At 35.3% G+C, this 22,927-nt stretch overlaps 1 protein-coding gene across 3 annotated transcripts; it reads left to right on the top strand.

Annotated features, from left to right (window-relative positions):
* The first annotated feature begins 1,376 nt into the window (after nt 1-1,376).
* Nucleotides 1,377-22,466, top strand: LOC140169675 (paired box protein Pax-6-like). Of its 3 annotated transcripts, none has more exons than XM_072192967.1 (6): nt 1,377-1,586; nt 14,963-15,114; nt 17,593-17,748; nt 18,954-19,250; nt 20,274-20,662; nt 22,092-22,466. In XM_072192967.1, exons 2-6 carry the CDS (start codon nt 14,982-14,984, stop codon nt 22,359-22,361), a joined length of 1,245 nt encoding a protein of 414 aa, XP_072049068.1. In that variant the 5' UTR covers nt 1,377-1,586; nt 14,963-14,981; the 3' UTR covers nt 22,362-22,466. The 3 variants fall into 3 exon arrangements, with proteins under 3 accessions (XP_072049068.1, XP_072049069.1, XP_072049067.1); XM_072192968.1 differs by having other exon boundaries at nt 17,590-17,748; nt 20,274-20,656; XM_072192966.1 differs by having other exon boundaries at nt 17,590-17,748.
* Nucleotides 22,467-22,927: the final 461 nt, after the last annotated feature.

The raw sequence follows: 22,927 nt of genomic DNA, 5'->3' as shown, positions 1-22,927 counted from the left end.
GTAATATGCATGGTAAACTTGATAGGCTCAGTATAGGTGTTATTAATGACCTTTTTATTAATTGACTCGTGTTTTCCTCCCTAGAGGTTCAGCTGTATTGGTGGTTTTGACTCATGATCGTGGGATGCAGGTGCGATGTACCATCGTGTCGGACAGTCACACAAGACACTTGTGATGTAGGTTCAAACCCCGGTGGTACCATCGTGTTGTACAGTCATTCAAGACCCTTGCAATGCAAATTCGAACCCCGGTGGTACCATCGTGTTGTACAGTCATACAAGATCCTTGCAATGCAAATTCGAACCCCGGTGGTACCATCGTGTTGTACAGTCATACAAGAACCTTGCAATGCAAATTCGAACCCCGGTAGTACCATCGTGCCATACAGTCATAGTGTCATACAACACCCTTGCGATGCAGGGTCGAGCCCCGGTGGTGCCATCGTGTCGTACAGTCATTCAAGACCCTTGCGATACATGTTCGAGCCCTGGTGGTACCATCCTGTTGTAAAGTCATTCAAAATAATTGTCACCTCTATTTCAATTAGCAAACACAAACATAATGCTACTTGAACTATGAAAGATGTTGATGTGATTATTAATTTTGATAGGTTGCTTAGATGACTGGTTTGTTGATTGATTTGTTCGTTCCCATAACATATTGAAGGGAATCGTTTTCTCCAAAGAAGTGTTCCAATCAATTTGAATAATATCCTATCGTATCATTTCAAGACAGAAAACAAAAACCGCATACTAAAACGGCGCGTATGTTACGTTAGTGAAAGTTGGATTATGGTACCTTATTATACTTTAAAAACTAAAATAATTTTCTGACATTTGGGCACATTATTTTAGTTTTGAAAGTGATTTACAACATCGAAATTGTATCCCCATCAATATAATGTTCAGGTTTGGTTTTTGAAATGGTAGCGAGAAGTCACCGCTTCACAATCTACCAATCTCTAGGCTTCGAGTGCTACTACAATTCCCTGACAATGGGATGCTAAACGCGTCATTAACAAGCCATTTAATTTCCAATCATATTTCAACTGGCGCATTATTAATCCACTCCATTTATTAATTTTACCCATTGTTAACCCTGTTATGATACACAGGTTACCTATTGTACTCATCATATTGATTTCACACCACGGCTTTTAGCCATTTTATTCCTTAAAAAGAAAAAAAAAAGGTCATTGTTATTGATAAAAAGCCTGGTAACAAATTTGTAACAACAAAAGCGACGAGATATGTTTAATACCTGTTTGCGCAGCCGGGTTGTGTATTCAATAAGCAACGGATGGATGGGTGGAATGAAAAATGATATATAATTGAAAACGAACTATCATAGCTGTCATTTTATATGTAGAACACGTTTATAGTGGTTCTGGGACGCCAGAGGAAGGGGACTAAACGCGTTTTCACCAGGACATTACTGGTCAATCTAATCTACTCGTATGAAATCAGGACCAAGCTTCAGTGTGAGCCTGGACTTTTTGTAACTGCTCTTGATTGTATATCTAAACCGAATTACCTGGTGATTGAATTAGACATTCAAGAAAATTCATCAAAATCTCTACAAACCAGGTAAGCAATTATATATTATCAACAGTAGAATGTTTTGGAAATAAACTAAATACTGGAACTTACTTTTAATTTGCAACTTGCGTCTGGAACCGTCAGACTTCATCAGGCAACTAACCCGCATCGCAACATTATGATGAAAGCTTTCTACATCGCGCTCAAGATGCTAACAAAAAGAAATTAATTTAAAAAAGGAGATTTTGCGCGCCAAAAAGCTCAATATCGTTTTGTGAACAAAACTTTTAGTTTTTCTTTCAGAAAATACACATAATTTTTGTTTATCACTAGTGTCCATTAAGGTAGATGCACGACTACCTCCGATCAATAAAAGGGCATATTTTTAAGCAGTCACGTGTATTTCTATAATGTCTAAAAGGCCGTCCCTGGTTGTAAAAATGGCCAAAAATCACCTTTTCCCAGAAAAAAATAACATTAAGGGCTTTTGGGGGGAAGTTTTAAAAGGTTGGGTCGTGTGATAAGCAATTTTCAAGTTATTTATATATTTGTTAAAATCGCTGGCTGGTAAACAAAATAAACAGCATTAAGGTTGAATGGGTGAATGCCTTGGATGATAATGTATAATATAATTTTGCAGACAGCAGCGGGGACAGCAGGCGGGTAAAAATTATTATCCAAAAATAAAATGAAAAATATACTTCAACATGTTTAACACAACATTTTTGCATATAAGATTTTGGAAAAATGTATATTAAATAGAAATTTATGAAGCATTCTTGTCTCTTTCCTCATTTTTTGCTCTACTCTCTCTTTCATTTTCTATTCTTTTTGGTTTTTAATTTTTTAATTCTTCTTTTTCTCCTTCCTTTTCTTCTTCCGTCACTTCTATAGTCTGTGTCTTCTATAGTCACTGTCTAATGATGACACAAATCAACGTAGGATCACATTGTCGCATAAATTTCCAAGTTGTTTCAAAATGAAGTATTCCTGATGTTTTGTTTTCATGAATGTCTCAGCCAGTGCTTAATAGCTGTAAGTTTTTCTTCTGAGACTAATGTGGTTTTATGTGTAGTTTTAAGTACCTACTTCGATGCTCAGTTTGCAAGCGTGTTTCGTCAGTTTAAGCTAGACCCATTAACGTGCCACTTATATATAAAATGACAAAAATAATCGAAATATTACTTCAATATTGGAAAACTTCCGTTAACTTGCCTTATCTTCCGTTAACTTTGAGATACATGCTATAATGCTTACAAATGATTTCTGTCGAGTTTGTACTAAAATCTAAGATATCCAAATCACAGAATTGGGAATTCTGTGATCGAAATGCAACACATGTATCATGTTAGACTATGCGATAGTCGAATTTCAATAAATAAAAATATGTTATTAGGCAAAAAAATAGGTTTGTCTCAAAGCTCACGAGTGGTTTAAAAACAAATGCGAAAGGCGATATTGTGATAAATCATTAATATGTGACTCCATACGTCAGGCAATATCTGCATTAAGACGCATTCCTCATCTTGTGCGCGCAGACGGAATCGCGTCATGAGTGCCCTACACCTACACGCACTGTAACGCACTTACAAGAAACTAGCTCACTAGTAATATTATGCGATCATTTCCCGAATGCGGATTCGAGTGCCGTGTACAGTATGTCCACCTTGAAGTACGCAGTAAATTACACAGTTTCGGCGCGCCGTAATGTCAAATGAGGAAAATAACACGCGGCTAGCCGCACACAAATACATGAGCGTCTTAATACACGACGCACGATACGCTTACGCAAAATGTGCGTACCTTACTTCGTACTTCAAAGTGGACAAACTTTAGACACTTTCTACTATGGGGAGAATCCCGGAAGAGTCCACATTGATGCGTTTGAATGCGGACCCCGCTCTCGTGTGAAGCCACTCAATGTTTGAAACAAGAATTTACTCAAAAGATATATAGTCACACGTAATGGAGACGGAAAGGAAAAATAAGTAATGTAGAACATTATAAATAGACTATGTAGCAAAAACAGTATAATAGATATGTGAGCATTGGCGGCACCAGGAATTATTTGTCGGGGGCAAGGGGGGGGGGGAAGGGTGTTAAAATCAACAAAATTTGCACAAAATTGCCGCAATTTTAGGGTTTTTTACCTTAAAAGTTGGGGAGCAAACCGTAGTGCCGCCACTATAAGCGTGGAGACAGAATATTGGGCGTGGGCTCAAGGGTGTGACCGTAATTTGAAATGCTTTTAGCAGCTTTGTCATTAATTTCGTTGGTAAACAGATGATTGGAAGTCTGATTGTTACTTGTTTGTGATAAGTTTACTTGTATTAGGCTTTCTTGCTCCTTTTATAGCTGATTTAATGTGTATTTTGAAAGTAGATAAATTACTTAATGTTTTTCAAAATGAAACCTGTCATAGATAAGTAAATACTGCAATTAATAACGGTTGATTTTCTCCCAGAAGTTTGGTTTTATAGCATCCATCATTATTTTCCTCGCTACATTTAGATAATCAGTGTTCCACTTATTTGTTTGTTTTATCAATTGGATAATGGGGTATTACATAAAAGCAGATACACACCCCTATTATAGAGCAGTTCGGATTTCCGGAGTTTTTGCCCAGTCATGATTGTTGGAAATCCAGATTGTTTAAGTTTACAAAGACGAAAAAAATTCAGCAGCAAAATAGTTCGAAATCGGAAATCCTCAATTTTGAATTTTAACAGTAACTTTTCATTCATTTATTGTATTTCTATGCTTTTTCCTGTACGGCCTATTATTACCAACTGCAATTCCAATCATTTGAAGAAAGAAAACTTGGAAATTCAGACATTTCTGTTACTGAAAAGTTACTCTTCTATAAGGATGTGCACTTATTTTCTGGTGTAACTCAATGTCGTTGGTTAGATATGTCGTTATTAAATAAAAATCGTTCAAAATTAATGTTGTGCACTCTTTCCCTGTACCACATGTACGAAACGAATTACTCGATATTCTATAGCTTTCTATTATAGTCCTTGTTGTGTTAGCAATTTACACAGTGAAGTATCGAGCTCAAATATCCCTAAAGGGGAAAGAGAGAGTGCACACGACTGCCACGTGTTTAGACTAAAGCTACGTGTTAAGCACGCGAAACATACAAACCCGTTTATTCTTCTATTGCAGTATTCGAAGCTGGTTCACAGAATTGGTAAATAAAAGTAAAGTTGTTAACGCTCGACTGCGTTGCTCGCGTCGCCACGTGTTGACTTAAGAAACGGTGTGAGTGACCACTCGCGGGGATTAGCGTTCATTAACGCACGTGTATGATGCTACTTACACCTGTAAATTGTCATTACCAGCTGTATTTGATCGAAATTAATACTTTTGTTTCAATTACTCTTTATTGTAATTGATAATTAGTTTGAATTGATAATTATTGAACTTCGAAGTCAAGCTAGGGTCCATTTAATGTTTTGTATTGCTTGTAAAACAGTAGGTACCTAAATAAAAACATGCAATAGCATGTTTTTATTTAGGTACCTACTGTTTTACTTACAAACTCTCCCGACGAAATGTCTTTCCGCATTAACAATTGTTGAATTTTTAGTAAATAATACTATTTGAAACCTATTTATTTACTTCAATATCATCTATACATTATTATTTTATTTTGTTCCAAAAATTGGATAATTATTCGTGTTGTGATGTTGGTTGTTTGTGTTTACATTTCTATATTTTACTGGCACTTTTCCTTTCGAAAAAAATGCATACTTATAAATTATGTTACAATACTTTAACTTAATGCATTTTTGAGATTTCCGTCTCCTTCAAAACAAGATACAACCAACACGAGGAACAAAAATACATGCTCATTTTATCATTCTTGTTAGTTTCGTTTTTCATCAGGCTTATTATGTAATTCGTGATAATCAACAAAAGCCAGTCGTCAGGTCTTATAGAGCCCATCACATACATCAATCATTATGTCAATGTTGCAATCAAGGTAATGCACGTATTGTTAGGGCTATTCCTGTTGAAATCCACACACCCCTATGAAAAACATGACCTTAATCTTCTACACAGGGGGTGCACATTTTAAATGGAGTGACTCATCCAGGTAACCCCATTTAAAAATCACACTCCCTGTGTGGAATGTTAAGGTTGTGTCTTCTATAAGAAGTGTGTGGATTTCAACTGGAACAGCCCAGCGGATGTGTAAGGATGTGAGGAGACAGGCCAAATAGCACTTCCCTGGAGGAACTAAGGAACACTAGAGTTATATTCAAATCATATTTTTGAATTTAGAAACCTCTCTACTTTTTTCAAGTCGCATAAATGCATTAGGTTAATGTAAATCTAAATAAGGAATCTAAGTAAAAACGCAGATTTGGGGTAAAAGCAAGCATTTTGGAGAGAATCACAAAAACAATGGGGGGGGGGGCAATATTTTAAAATATGTACCCATTTAAAATTTGGCCTTTATTGTTGTTTGTTTCTTTATTTTTTCTTCTTTATCTTTATACTCCATTCGATAAAGGGAATGCGTTTTCATTAATTTTCTGGCTTTGGCTTTATTCCTTATTGCTAAATAAGGAAACATTGTTATCCCAGCAAACACAAAAACGTTTTAAAAACGTTTTAAATAAGTTATATTTTGGCTTTTGGTTTAGGTAAAAACGTTTTAATAACATTAAAATGTCGGGTTATATAAAGGTCATGATAACGTTTTAAAACGTTTTGTATGAAAAAACACACTACGACAATATTTTTAAATGTTTTCAAAAAATGTTATTGTAAACTATTTTTACAAACAATTTTGCCAAATATTGTGTCAATACTTAAATAACATTATGTTAAAATGTTTTAACCCAGCAAACACAGAAATGTTCTTAAAATGTTTTTTTCAAAACCTTTTAATAACATTTAAATGTCGGGTTATATAAAGGTCATGAAAACGTTTTTAAAACGTTATTGAAAATATTTTGGGCAAACGTTTTTCGCAAAATATTTTTTCAACCCCAAATAACATTCTGTTTAGAATGTTTTGTATCAAGTTTTCAAGAATGTTTTTGGAATGTTATTAAAACGTTTTTATACCCTTTATATAACCCGACATTTAAACGTTTTCTGTAGAACATTTTTGTTTGCTGAGCAGTAGATTATCAAAAATGTTTTTAAGGTTATGAAAACGTTTTATACTCTTAATATACCCTTTATATAACCCGACATTTAAACGTTTTCTGACAACCTTTTATAACCTTTTGCGAATGATGTCGAAAACGTTTTGTGTTTGCTGGGTAACTACAAATGTCTTTCTTTGTAGTATGCTTGCTTTGTTTTTTAAACATGGACTCTTATATATCGTGTGTAAATAATTACGAAATTACGTCACGCTTGTTTAGTGAAAATGTTAAACTTGACAGCCCCATTATAATGTATAAGTGACCCGATTAGGCAATATGGGGACATCGTCACCAAATCAAAAACATATTTTTTAATTTAATTTGCTAATTAACCATCATTCAAACGTTTATGCACTTAAATGTTTAATACATAATGTGTTCATCTATATTTCTTGAAAAGGTCTTTCAACAGGTCGTCTATATTTGCTTTAAAATGTTGCTTAAATAATATTTCGACACATACGAGGGGGTATCCAAAAGTTTTTGACATCACCAAGAAGTGAAAGAGCTATACCGATGAAATTTTGTCAGTGTAATCACTGGTCCTTATGTACATTATTGTCCAAAAATGGTCTCATAAGTATGTTTACTTTTTTTCACAGGTGGCGCTAGATGGGCAGTAGGCGCCCCGGGGTAGGCGCATAACCTGCAAAATGGTGAAAATTGAGGTATGCAGAGTGATTAAGTTCCTGCATTTTAAGGGTTAGGCCTACAATGCTCAGAAAATCTAGGATGAAATGAAAGCTATCTACGGTGATGATTGCCCGTCATATGGCACTGTTGCTTTTTGAAAAAGAAATTTCCAAACTGGCCACATGTCCCTCACAGATGAGCCAAGAAGTGGACGTCCATCACTTACGGATGATGCGGCACCAGTGAAGAAACTCAAGAAAGTGGAGGATCTTATCATGAAAAGGTTATGCGCCTACTTCCCATCTAGCGCCACCTGTGAAAAAAGTAAACATACTTATGAGACCATTTTTGGACCATAATGTACATAAGGACCAGTGATTACACTGACAAAATTTCATCGATATAGCTCTTTCACTTCTTGGTGATGTCAAAAACTTTTGGTTACCCCCTCGTACATGACATAAATCAATTGAACATAAATAGCTGCAATATTACAGAAACATAATGAAGAAAAGGTGATTTTACAGTGTGCAAATACACGGATTCCTAAAGTTATATTTGAACTTATAACAACCTTTCTCAGCTTTTCCCTTGAAAAGGTCTTTATCAAATAAATATTTCTACACATAAATCAATTAAATATCAATTGCTGAATCAACATCGAAAGTAAAAGTGATAATATTGTGTATAAAATACACGGATTACTAAGAAAAATAACGAACAATTTAATACAATTTTCACAAAAATCGGAGTAACTTTAATTTTTGAACCTCTATACAATCTGTTGCGGCACGTAACATGGTGCCAGATTCTGACTTGGTAGGTATCAGAGATTTTGAACACAATAAAACATGATGTGCGGATCCTACTTTTATGTTTTGGCTGAGCATAGGCAGCGGAAGCAGAGGGGGATGCGGGGGACAACATCCCCCCCCCCACACACACACACACACACCTTAAATATCAACAATAAGGATCGTGAACTGTACCGTGAAACACTCACAGATACAATATAAGTGAATGTATAGTTATCAATATAATTCAAAAGACCTATATCCAAACATTTTTTTTTTTGCTCCTGGAAAAGCCCACTCGCGCGTTCGTACTGCGAGCTTGGGTAATTATTCGTGTTGTGATGTTGGTTGTTTGTGTTTACATTTCAGATTTCCTGGCACTTTTCCTTTCGAAAAAAAATACATACTTAGGCCTATACATTATGTTACGATACTTTAACTTAATGCATTTTTTAGGTTTCCGTCACCTTCAAAACAAGATACAATCAACACGAGGAACAAAAATACATGCTCATTTTATCATTCTTGTTACTTTCGTTTTTCATCAGGCTTATTATTTAATTCGTGATAATCAACAAAAGCCCATCGTCAGATCTTATAGAGCCCATCACATACATCAATCATTATGTCAATGTTGCAATCAAGGTAATGCACGTATTGTTAGGGCTATTCCTGTTGAAATCCACACACCCCCTATGAAAAACATGACCTTAATCTTCTACACAGGGGGTGTACATTTTAAATGGAGTGACTCATCCAGGTAATCGCATTTAAAAATCACACTCCCTGTGTGGAATGTTAAGGTTGTGTCTTCCATAAGAAGTGTGTGGATTTCAACTGGAACAGTCTAGCGGATGTGTAAGGATGTGAGGAGACAGGCCTAATAGCACTTCCCTGGAGGAACTAAGGAACACTAGAGTTATATTCAAATCATATTTTTGAATTTAGAAACCTCTCTACTTTTTTTCAAGTCGCAGAAATGCATTAGGTTAATGTAAATATAAATAAGGAATCTAAGTAAAAACGCAGATTTGGGGTAAAAGCAAGCATTTTGGAGAAAATCACAAAAACAATTGGGGGGGGGCAATATTTTAAAATATGTACCCATTAATTTGGCCTTTATTGTTGTTTGTTTCTTTGTTTTTTCTTCTTTATCTTGATACTCCATTCGATAAAGGGAATGCGTTTTCATTAATTTTCGTTTTATTTTCTGGCTTTGACTTTATACCTTATTGCCAAATAAGGAAACATTGTTAACTACAAATGTCTTTCTTTATAGTATGCTTGCTTTGTTTTTTAAACATGGACTCTTATATATCGTGTGTAAATAATTACGAAATTACGTCACGCTTTTTTTAGTGAAAATTTTAAACTTGACATCACCATTATAATGTATAAGTGACCCGATTAGGCAATATGGGGACATCGTCACCAAATCAAAAACTTATCTTTTAATTTAATTTGCTAATTAACCATTCAATCATTTATGCACTTAAATGTTTAATACATTATGTGTTCATCTATATTTCTTGAAAAGGTCTTTCAAAAGGTCGTCATCTATATTTGCTTAAAAATGTTGCTTAAATAATATTTCGACACATACATGACATAAGTCAATTGAACATAAATAGCTGCAATATTACAGAGACATAAGTGCTCTTACGGTGTGTAAATACACGGATTCCTAAAGTTACATTAGAACTTATAACAACCTTTCTCAGCTTTTCCCTTGAAAAGGTCTTTATCAAATAAATATTTCTACACATAAATCAATTAAATATCAATAGCTGAAACAATATAGAGATACATCGAAAGTAAAAAAAAATATTGTGTATAAAAATACACGGATTCCTTAGAAAAATAACGAAAAATTTAATACAATTTTCACAAAAATCGGAGTAACTTTAATTTTTGAACCTCTATACATTCTGGAAATTGACCCTGACCTGTTGCGGCACGTAACAAGGTGCCAGATTCTGACTTGGTAGGTATCAGAGATTTGAACACAATAAAACATGATGTGCGGATCCTACTTTAATGTTTTGGCTGAGCATAGGCAGCGGAAGCGGAGGGGGATGCGGGGGATAACCCCCCCCCCCCACCTTAAATATCAACAATAAGCATGATAAGGATCGTGAATTGTACCATGAAACACTCACAGGTACAATAAGTGAATGTATAGTTCTCACTATAATTCAAAAGACCGATATCCAAACATTATTTTAAAAAATGCTCCTGGAATAGAGGCCCAGGCTAAGACTTAAAATAACTGTTATGTCTCAAAGCCCACGCGCGCGTTCGTTTTTAGTTTATTTATTTTTAGTTGTTTTGCCGTAAAATCATGAAATTCTGTGACAAATTTGGAAGAAAAGTTACTGGATTCGATACTTGCATTTGTTTAGCTGTAAAATAATTGATATTTCAACCACAATTTTATGCAGTGTACTTTTGAACACTCGAAAATTAAAAAATTAAGTTTCAAAACAATCTTTTAAAAAACCCTCATTCCGCATTCGTTTTGAAACTGCCATGGACTTTGAGACATAACATTATATTTTTAGCCTAAAGAATAAACATAAGGGGCACATTTTAAACGAACTTGTTTTTTTATATACGAGTAAAATAAATGGGTAATTATTCGTGTTGTGATGTTGGTTGTTTGTGTTTACATTTCAGATTTCCTGGCACTTTTCCTTTCGAAAAAAATACATACTTAGGCCTATACATTATGTTACGATACTTTAACTTTTAATGCATTTTTTTAGATTTCCGTCTCCTTCCAAACAAGATACAATCAACACGAGGAACACAAATACATGCGCATTTTATCATTCTTGTTACTTTCGTTTTTCATCAGGCTTATTATTTAATTCGTGATAATCAACAAAAGCCCGTCGTCAGGTCTTATAGAGCCCATCACATACATCAATCATTATGTCAATGTTACAATCAAGGTAATGCACGTATTGTTAGGGATATTCTACTTGAAATCCACACACCCCCTATGAAAAACATGACCTTAATCTTCCACACAGGGGGTGTACATTTTAAATGGAGTGACTTATCCAGGTAACCCCATTTGAGAATCACACTCCCTGTGTTGAAGATTCTATTACCCCTACAAAGGTGGTATATTTGAGTGGTGTGGAGGTATTAACTACTGCGTTGAAGTGTTATCGGTTGGGTAAAAACCAATAAGTGGCATACCATTGGCAAGCTTGGACTTTATGCTTTTAACAAGTTTAATAATTAAGTATGTAAATTTTATGCAAATTAGCTCATGAATAATTAATTATCTCATAGCCAAATATGATGACAAAAATATTTTCTGATTTACATTTTTGTATGAGTGTATGAGTACATCAATATGACATTTTAATGCAGTTTTATGTCGTGTTTCTACATAATAATAAAAAGAAATCCGAGTTACTTTGGACTATATTTAAAAAGTTTATGGACATTTTTGGGATATTTTTAGGGCAAAATTTGCCCTAAAAATGGTTAAAATTTATAAGTTATTTTTATGAGGTAGGAAAAAGATTTTTTGTTGATAGAGAAGTAATAAATTATCAAAACTGTTCAAAAGATAAGACCTTATTTGTGTAAATAATTTTGTTTACATGCATATTAAGCCATTTCGTGCCATATGGCACGATATTGATGGGGCCTATATCTTCATGGCATAAATCGCCATGGTAGGTTGAATCCACAGCCACGATTGGCCATTTGGTTCAGACCTTTGAAGCTCTTTGAGACGAGTAATTAGTCGAGGGACATGACTAAGGCTACTCACAATAGCCGGGTAATTGATCTTGGTTGTGCGTGAATAAGCTTGTATACCCCATTGAGGTCAATGGTCATCGACTTTTATACTGCCTAGTAGTGAGTGCAGCTGTACTACACGATGTAGTCCATACAGGACCAACGCAATATAAAATTAAGAGTGTTGGTCCGATTTTGAGTTCAAAGCGCACGGCCAATTTTCAAAGCGCATTCTAGCGACCATCATATCTGTTCAACACGTATTTTCAAGTGTATGAGACCACATCTGGTTTCTTGAGAAAAATTCATTTACGGAGATATTCATCATTTTCTAACCCGGTATCCGAAGATTTTCGTCTGATATCAAAATCGTGCATAGCAATTCACGTGTATCGATCCCGTGTTTTCATTTTAGTGTCTCTGCTGCACCAAATAATTATTAGCCATGCGGTGTCGGTGTGTGTGTGTGGGGGGGGGTAATAGAATAGGTTTAAGGTCGTGTCTTCCACAAGGGGTGTTTGGATTTCAGCTAGAATAGCACACTTCCCTAGTTCCCTGGAGGAACTAAGGAACACTAGAGTTATATTCAAATCATATTTTCGGATTTAGAAACCTCTCTAATTTTCTACTTTTTTCAAGTCGCAGAAATGTAAATCTAAATATGGAATCTTAAGTAAAAACGCAGTTTTGGTGTAAAAACAACAATTTTGGAGAAATTCACAAAAACATTTTGTTTGGGGCACAACATTTTAAAATATGTACTCATTCATAATTTGGACTTTGTTGTTGTTTGTTTGTTTGTTTGTTAGTTTTATTTCTTCTTTATCTTGATACTCTATTTGATAAAGGGAAGGCTTTTCATTAATTTATTTATTTATTTTGTGGCTTTGGCTTTTTGCCTTAAACAAGGCAAACATTGTTGAGTTCAAATGTCTTTCTTTGTTGAATGTTTGCCTTTTTTAAACATTTAAGTCACGCTTGTCACCAAATTAGAAATTGTTTTTAAGTTATTTGCTGATTAACCATTAACGTTTATGTTCTTTAATGTTTAATGCACAATGTTTTATCTATATTTCTTGATAAAGGACATGCAAAAAGTCCCTATCTATATTTGCTTGAAAATGTTTTGTAAACCACAGTGGGTTTATAAATAATATTTCGACGCATACATGACATGAATCAATTGAACATAAATAGCTGCAACATTACAGAGACATTATGTTCATTATCTTTTTGACACTTTCAACATGTTCAATATTGATATTAAACGTCTATCAAACATCATCTCTGATATGAGAGAGCACGATGGCCAACGGCTAGGGTGTTCGACTATAATCGCAAACCTGTGGGTTCGAACCCCGTTAGGCCCAAATGGTTACCGTAAAATGGGGTAACTTTGGGCACTTTTCAGAGTTTTTAAACCAATGCTTCCAAACAAAACCAATTATATATCTAATTAACTCTTTATTTGTGACATTAGGGTTCCCTTCTACACCTTGAAGTTGAAAAAGATTTTTTAATAATTTTGTAAGGGTGCCCTGGGGGTTAAAAATAGCATGACCAAAGTTACCCCGCATTTGGGGGCAACTTTGGTCAGAGTATTACATTCCATGAAGACAAAAAAATCAAAAAAATTGATCTTCGCTGTATATGGGCAAGTTGTTGTTTTTGTGACATTTGACCCCTTGCAAAATTAATCAAGCACTCATCCTTGCTCACAAATGCTCATTTTTGGTCAAAAATCCTGGTTTGTTTTCGTAAATTTCGAGGAAATTGGACATGAGCGACTATTATTTCTTCCAAATATATTTCTTAACAAATTGAAACCAAATAATGACTAAAACACTATTGCTGTACGGAAATATGTCCATTAAAAAAATATTTGACCGACCAAAGTTACCCCGCTGACCGAAGTTACCCCATTTTACGGTATGTACTTAGACAATACACTTTATTTCGTTTGTCCCACTCCACCCAGTTGTAAAATGGGGAGCTGACAGAGTAGCCATACTAATGATGTTATTATTAATGGTGGTCATTGTACTCGTGGCTGTGGAATAAATGTAAAAGCAGTTTGATAAATGTCTAAATGTAAACGAGGGAAGAGGCTTACGCATCATACACTGGAACATGGAAACATTCAAACATTACAAACTAGCGCACGAGATCAAATTAATGATGCTTAATCGTATTCTTAATATATCAATATACAGGGGAAAGAAGAATTACGCATCGCACACTAGCACAATTAAACATGAATTTACAAATGGAAACATGACATGCATAGGCAGATATACCAGAGTAAAAACTCCGGACATACATATACCTGCCTGTGCGGCGACTTTAACCCCAGACCTCTCGCTTGTCGGGCGAGCGCTCTACCACTGAGCTACTGTCCCTATGATGACTCATGTCTGGTACTTATGGATATGAGCAGTACAAACAACAGTAAACAGTACAAACAACACAGTACATACCAGTGTACGAGATCAATCAGTGATGCTTACCCGCCGGCCTAATATAATCATACAAACAAGGGAAGAGGCTTACGCATTATACACTGGAACATGGAAACATTCAAACATTACAAACTAGCGCACGAGATCAAATTAATGATGCTTAATCGTTATTCTTAATATATCAATATACAGGGGAAAGAAGAATGTATTGTTTGTACTATATACCCTGACTGCTCATATCAATAAATACCAGACTTGAGTCCTATTTATCAAGGACAGTCTGTGTAGCGCAGTGGTAGAGCGCTCGCCCGACAGGTGAGAGGTCTTGGGTTCAAGCCCCCGCACAGGCAGGTATATGTCCGGAGTTTTTTCTCTGGTATATCTGCCTATGCATGTCATGTTTCCATTTGTAAATTCATGTTTACTAGTGTGCGATGCTTAATTATTCTTTCCCCTGTATGTCTAAATGTACTTATGGTGCGGGCTTCTGCCATCTTCAATGCAAAGCATTGGTAGTATCAAGCCACACATGTATTCGTAATACACCTTCAATACTTATTATACGTACATGTATGCTTTAAAATTATTTTGATCTTTTTCTGTCACAGACATAACCACCTCAGCAGGATGTTTGTAAACGGCCGCCCTCTTCCAGACACACTTCGACATCGTATAGTAGAGATGGCGCACTACGGCGTAAGGCCCTGTGACATATCAAGACAGCTGCTCGTCTCGCATGGCTGTGTCAGCAAAATATTAGGTAAAAACAACAGCTATTATTTTTATTATTATTATTATTATTATTATTATTATTATTATTTAATATGGTCCTTGTTTTATTTTAATATTAAACCAGGATTTGCGGGATTTATTTGTTATGTATGTAACAAAATGGATTTTCCATCAAAAGCGTATTTAGTGCTAAGGAATTAAGGTAATAAATAGCCAAGAAATTACTTTTACCGATTACGAGTCTTTTTCCAAAAGACAATTGACACCTATATGGCTGCTTTGTTGGATTTATATTGTAATATAGGCACTACAGTAAGCCAAAAAATTAAGGTACCAGTTATGTTCACCACCTGTATATCCTAAAAAAAGACAGATATGTCATAATTGGAACCAGCAGCCAATAGCTGCATCGTTTGGCTCGAATTTAAGACCTCATTTGTTGAATTTGTTCTTGCAATAAAAACACGAAGATCCAAAAATCCAAGGAAGATGCCAATTTAAAAGTTGCAGTTTGCTCCATCGCGTGCCCTATTGATTTGTACACAAAGCGTTCGCGATCAAGAGACCTAGCGCCGTACTTCCATTGATTAGCACGTAAAACTAGTGTCGTGCTTTCATTGATTAGAACAGGAAAGTGCAACTTTTGATTTCCTTTCTTCATTAGGTTTTAGATCACCGTTTCTTTAATTCTCAACCAATTATTATTACAAAGGCATTTATTAAGTGCCATTTCAAGCGATCACAGCGCATATACATAATACAAGCATAATACATATTAATACATTTTTAAAAACACAAGAATATAAGCAGCATAGTTATTAAAAACAAAATTAAGACAAATTAAAATAGGCAATTAAAAAGCCTATACATAAAATACACATCAAAATTTTAAAAGCACGTGGGCAGTGGTGTCATACATAAACTAAAAAACGTGGGAAAAGGTGGGTTTTTAACAAATTTCAACAAATAAGGTCTTAAATCAGAGCCAAAGAGTACAGGTATTGGCTGCTTGTTTTAATTTTGACATACTTGACTTTATTTAGGATATACAGGGGTGAACACAACTGGTACCTTAATTATTTGGCTTACTGTATATATACCGGGGGGGGTACTCAGTACAAATGACCATACGGGGACGTGCCGCAAACATGGGTAGCATTTTCAGCCTTCTGGTATAATCAATGACCCCTTTTTCAAAGCCTATTTTGGTATATAAATGGGTCCTTTTTCAAATTTTTCTCAATTTTTTTCGCAAAGCAGCCAAATTTTTCCTTAATCTAGCCAAAATTTTGTAAACACCAAGACAATTTTGATATAAAATTGGATCGGTTGAGCCCATATTTATTGGTCGAGCTATGAGTTTTAAAATATTGGACGAGACGCAGTCGAGTCCAATATTTTACAACTCATAGCGAGACCAATAAATATTGGGCGTAAAGCACCCAATTTTATCATTATTATGTTTTGGATCCAATATTATCACAACTTGGATCCATCAAAACATAATAATGGGTAAATTCGGACTTTTGGTATATCAATGGGTCCAAATTTCTTGAAAAATTGGTATATTTATGGGTCTACTTCCAAAATCTCAGCGGCACGTCCCTACCAAAACCCCAAAACCAAACTTGAGTACCCCCCGGGATATATACACAGGTTTATTCAAAGTACGTAGCATCAAGACAGTGCAATAATCGGTTCAACTATTTGTCACAACTATATATATTATCCGTTGCAAAATTTAGAGTGTAGCGCCGTGCTTTCCATTGATTATAACATCAAAATGCAACTATTGCTTTCGTTCCCTCCTTGGGTTTTAGATCACTGTTTCTTTAATTCTCAACAATTGAGATCTTAAATCAGAGCTAAATGATACAGGTATTAGCTGCTTAATTTTGACATTTTGACCAATCCATATTAAATACCAGTATACCAGTCTTTCCTTACTTTTAATGAAAAGAGAGAACATCGACCGTAACAAAATTGAGATATTTTTGAGATGTGACATTATAGACGTTAACGAGATATAAAACCTTATCAAAATCATTTATAATGTGATGTTTTCAATATTTTCCTAGCAGGTTAATTCTCAACAATTGAGATCTTAAATCAGAGCTAAATGATACAGGTATTAGATGCTTAATTGTGACATTTTGACCATTCCATATTTGAATACCAGTATACCAGTCTTTCCTTACTTTTAATGAAAAGAGAGAACATCAACCGTAACAAAAATTGAGATATTTTTGAGATGTGACATTATAGACGTTAACGAGATATAAAACCTTATCAAAATCATTTATAATGTGATGTTTTCAATATTTTCCTAGCAGGTTAATTCTCAACAATTGAGATCTTAATTCAGAGCTAAATGATACAGGTATTAGCTGCTTGATTTTGACATTTTGACCATTCCATATTTGAATACCAGACTTACCTTACTTCTAATGAAAAGAGAGACCATCAAACTTTACATAATGTGATGTTTTCAATATTTTCCTAGCAGGTCGTTTTTACGAGACTGGGTCTGTTCGTCCTGGTGCTATCGGAGGCAGTAAACCAAAAGTAGCCACACCAGCAGTGGTGGAAAAGATAGAGCAATATAAACATGAAAATCCCACCATCTTTGCCTGGGAAATTCGAGATAAACTTACCGCAGAAGGTAATTGAAATAATAAGCCAAATCGGCGTTGGAAGATAGCAATGCATTGTAGGACAGATTTTGCAGTTTTTGGACACTTTGTCCTTTGACCTTTCAGAAAATTCAGAAATATTTAGTTTTTGTACGTACAAAATATGATCTAAAATGTTTTATAATAATTAAAACAAATATAAAAAATATTAGTTTTTTACAAATTAATTATTTGGTATTTTTAATGATCAACATTATGACAATAATAAGAAAATTAATAATAATTACGTCAATTTTCCTGATATGTCAGAGGTCAAAGTGTCCCAAAACTGCTCTCAAAAACCGGAAGTTAGAATGGCGATTGGGCTTATTACTTCAAAAAGTGTGAATGCAACTAAACAGTTTTAGCACCAACTTCCTACTATAAGAAAGATTTTGTAAGCCTCTAATAATAATTATTTAATGTTTGTGCATGCGTCGTTCTAATTTAAACACCAACTTCCTACTAAATTCATTTCCCTAAAGTTTCAGTTTTTCATAAATTGAACCTTAAACCGTAATACAAAAAAAACCCGCAAAAGTAGTGCAAAATGCTTCTTTGATCATTGAATAGTAGTCCCAGGAGTACCTCAAGCAAGATTAGATAATTCTTAAACACTTGAGAACGTTCCTGCAATCTTATTGGTTCTTACCCAGCTTTACCCGTGTGATATGACACGATATCACACGGGTCAGCGCATGTGCGTCGACGCGATACCCGTACTCGCTATTTGGACCAATCGAAAAAAGCACAGCAACAACGGGACTGATCGATTTTAAGCCCTAGGTAATTCCTTGCAAAATGTAGGATTTAATTTGATTAAAACTTGTATAATATTTTTATTTGAAGTGTTTAAGAATGAGAATAAAGGTATTGTTTTTAGCCGCTGTCGTGCATCTATCGTCTCATATAACACGGGCGACATCATTATTTTTGGCGTAAAACAACTCGGCTACGCCTCGTTGTTTTACTTAAAATAATGATGTCGCCCGTGTTATATGAGACGATAGATGCACTCCAGGGGCTAAAAACAATACCTTTATTCTCTAATTTTACCACCACTAACCTTCTTCTCTTTCAAATTACGACACTCCAGTTCAATAATGCAATCTGGGCTGTTTTATAATTATTCGTATTTTGTTAAATTTAATTCAATTTCTAATCATTTTTTAAATTTCCTAACAAAATATTTCAGGTGTGTGTACCAATAGTTCAGTACCAAGTGTAAGCTCCATCAACCGTATTCTCCGAAACAGAGCCGCAGAACGAGCCGCGGCAGAGTACGCCAGAGCCACCGAACAGGTCTACCTGCGAAACTACGCTGGCGTTTGGGCGCATTATGCGGCTGCCTATGGCCTCACTGCTGCTACTGCTACTGGTGGTACTGGCAGCGATGCTACCAAGGTTGATGGAGTTGATCCCCGTCCGTTATGGGGTGGTATGTGCTGTCCAGGTCTTCCATGTGGTGGATCCTATGGATCTTTACCTTCAGGTGAGTATGTCACTTTAAAGTCATAATGTACGATCTTATAATATGAATTTGGTTATTTTTTTTCAAACCTGATTTTTGGCATATTTGTAATGTTTACACATGTCACAACTTGCACCTAAATGGAATCAGCCAAATTTGTTGTGTTTGTAGGTAAACAGAGCAAAGTTCGACATAAAGTCATAATTCAAGAAATTATGACTTTATGTCCGCCCATAGAACTGCATGTTAAACGGCCAAAATAACAAGCAGTGTTTCTTTCACGTTACCTCGTTATTTCAGCTCAAAATGGACAGAAACCATTCCCGATCATTATTACTATTATTATTTCAGCATTTTGAGTATATAATGACAAATTTAAAATTGGAAGGAAATCGTACATTAAGCCTTTAATACTCCCAGATTCTGTAATTCCGCGGGGTAATTGCCGAACTTCTTTGCATAGAAATTGGAACTACGTCACAGTTAATACACATGCGCATTGACATTGTGATGAGGTAGTACCCTGTAGGATTTAGGGAAAAGCACCTAAGAAGTTTTTCCGATACTTACTTTGCAGATGTCCTTATGATCTACCCATGAAGTGGTCGCACAGTGGTAGCGTGCGCGACCACTGTTTATAAGACCATTTTTTATAAGTTTATATGTTAAGGTTTCCACTAAAAACATATTTAAAACTTACGATTCAGGATTATCAGATCATAATAATATCTAGACTTGTCATCTGGTAGACAGTGTCACGTCCCAACAAGGGAAACTGATTACTATTAATGATATAGGTCACTCGCGAGCCCGCAACATATATGCCTGTTTTACAGCGTGATTGTTAAACTCAGCTCGGGCTATACAAACTCGATGATGGGCTTTTGCTTTGCCCTCTGCTCGCGAATTCGGCTCTGGATGAACCTCCCTCCCTCAAAACTTTGACAATAAAATTTTAAGTTTATTGTGTGGGTTTTTAAGCTAAGAGTTAAACACAAATTTCAGTAATTATTACCAATGATTGATTTCTATTAATTTCCACAGGTATGCTTCCACCAACTCTTCAGTCTTCCACAATGATGCCTCAATCTCCATCTTCTTCCACATCCGATCTTCCTGAGTCTCCCAAAGCAGGAGAAGATCCCGAGAGAGCTTCCACATCCTCCCCTCCACCTCCCCGCCTCAATACTTCCCCACACACCACTTCACCGCCACCTTCAACATCAGCATATCCCATAGAGGAGTGCGACGAACCACTGGACTATTCCCTCGATGAGGATGAAAAGAACAAGAAGTTACGCAGGAGCAGGACAACTTTCACGCAAGTTCAACTGGATGTTTTAGAGAAGGAATTTGAGAAGACTCATTACCCGTGTGTTACGACAAGGGAATCGTTAGCTACAAAGACGGACCTTTCGGAAGCCAGGGTACAGGTAGATCGAAAATCACCAATTTTTAGATGAGAATTTGTGATAGTGCCTTTTTCGTACATATCCATGCACTTCAATTTAAAAATGTTTCGGCATTTTGTTCAAAATGACGAAAACTTTACGAAATAACACAATTTTTAACACTTACAAAATTAGCACTCTTATAATGTTGTTAATTTTTTTTTTCATAGTTTCTTTGATACCATTTGAATTTATTACTCCAAATAATACCAAATCAATATTTAAATACAAAAGCTTTTGTATTATTATGGTAAAAGGTAATATCAGGTTATGAATTATCTAAAATTTGGTGATTTTATACTCTACCCATCTATTTTAGCAAATACTCTGTAGAATAAGATAACTTACTGAGGCAAATTCGAATATTTCTTCTTTTATTCTTGAAATTTATGTTTGAACTTATGGCAAAATGGTAATTATTGTACTACTGTAATTTTTGAATTTGTATCTTTCATCGGTTTTAGTTTCATATCTCGATTATTTCTGTATCATTTGCCATCAATAATACCTCAAAAAATATCCTAGCGGGAATTATTTTCATTTTCGAAGTCGACCCCACTATAACATGTATAAGGTCATGTTTCATGCACTTATTTGTCGTGCTAATTGTATTCTGGGTGTGCTCATACATGTCATACCCGAATTTGATTGTCATCTGTGAATATGGGTACACTCATAGAAATTGTTCGTTGGCATTACTCAGTAAGTTGATGTAAGTCGTTGCGTCAACTTTCCGAGTAATGCCAACGCGTACAATTTTGAGTAACGCTGACTCGATATCATTATGTTGGTCGCACTCATTTGCACTTACTTTATTGAGTTGTTACAACTCAGAAAATGAAACTAGGTTAGCATAATTTTCTAGAGGTGTGCTATAGTATACAACATTTTGCACTGATTACAAAAATAAATATTTAAATACTGCTAATTGTGCAGAAAATGATCCAATTACGTGAATTAAGTAACAAAGTACCAAATTGGAATAACTCAAAACAATACGTACCAGTAACTTAATATGAACGAGTTACATCAACTTACAAGTTGAGTTACAATAACTCAACTAATTGGTTCTTTGAACCTTGTTTATTTTTCTAAGTTCCCTGAACTTGAATTCAGAAGTTAGCAATACTTAAAAGTTGACGCAACGACTTACATCAACTTTTTAAGTAATGCCAACAGAGTTGATTAGTTGACGGAACTTTTTGAGCTTTTTCAGCATTTTTTAAGTTCGGATAACTAAAATGAATTTTGTTTTGGCAACTTTTACACTATTTTGTTGTCCAAACTTACTCCTTTTGAATTGCGCCAACAAGGCGAACAAGTCATTTCTATGAGTGTAGTTTTGGTACCAAATACTTTAATATTTCCTTCCGTCACTCATTGCATTCTTTTCCTCTTTTTTAATCAACAGGTCTGGTTCTCCAATCGCCGTGCAAAATGGCGGCGACACAAAAAGATTGGCCCCATGTCGCATCCAGCATCTCTCCTGGCACATCCCTATCACCCATTCTGCGGACCAATATCAATGTCTTCCACAGACGCTTTCAAACCAATCAACTCTATCAAATCTGCTGAACCAGCGCGAACACAGACTCTGAAACCGAGCGTATCTTCCGCTTTTACTGCCTTACCTTCTTCGTCTTCCTATCTTGGCGCTTCTACAAGTAAATCGTCTTCCTGAAGTTTTATAACTAGGACCTCTACAAGTAAATTGTCTTCCTGAAGTTTCAATACTAAGGCCTCTTCAAGTAAATCGTCTTCCTGAAGTCTTATAACTAGGACATCTACAAGTTGTTAAACTAGGACCACCTGTACAAGTAAATCGTCTCCCTGAAGTTTTAAATCGAGAACCTCTACAAGTAAATCGTTTTCCTATAGTTTTAAAACTAAGACCACTCATGTAAATCGTCTTCCTGCAATTTAAAACTGGGATATCTACAAGTAACTCGTCTTCCTGAACTATTTAAAACTAGTGTCTCTACAAGTAAATCGTCTTCCTGAACTATTAAAACTAGGACCTCCACCTCTACAAGTAAAGCGTCTTCCTAAGTTTTGAAATTTAGGGCCTCTACAAGCAAATTGTCTTCCTGGAGTTTTAAACCTAGGGCCTCTACAAGTAACTCGGCTTCCTGAAGTTCTAAATCTAGGACCGCTACAAGTAAATCGTCTTCCTGAAGTTTTAAACTAGGATCTCTACAAGTAAATCGTCTTCCTGAAGTTATAAATCTAGGGTCTCTATAAGTAAAG

The sequence above is a fragment of the Amphiura filiformis genome, chromosome 14 (assembly GCF_039555335.1).
Source record: "Amphiura filiformis chromosome 14, Afil_fr2py, whole genome shotgun sequence".
Lineage (NCBI taxonomy): Eukaryota > Metazoa > Echinodermata > Ophiuroidea > Amphilepidida > Amphiuridae > Amphiura > Amphiura filiformis.
This window is presented reverse-complemented; position numbering and strand designations above follow the sequence as displayed.

Coding starts and splice junctions, on each gene's coding strand:
- LOC140169675 (XM_072192966.1), top strand. CDS start 14,982: ATGTTTGTAAACGGCCGCCCTCTTCCAGACACACTTCGACATCGTATA. Junction 19,251..20,273: donor CTATGGATCTTTACCTTCAG/GTGAGTATGTCA, acceptor TAATTTCCACAG/GTATGCTTCCACCAACTCTT. Junction 20,663..22,091: donor TTTCGGAAGCCAGGGTACAG/GTAGATCGAAAA, acceptor TTTAATCAACAG/GTCTGGTTCTCCAATCGCCG.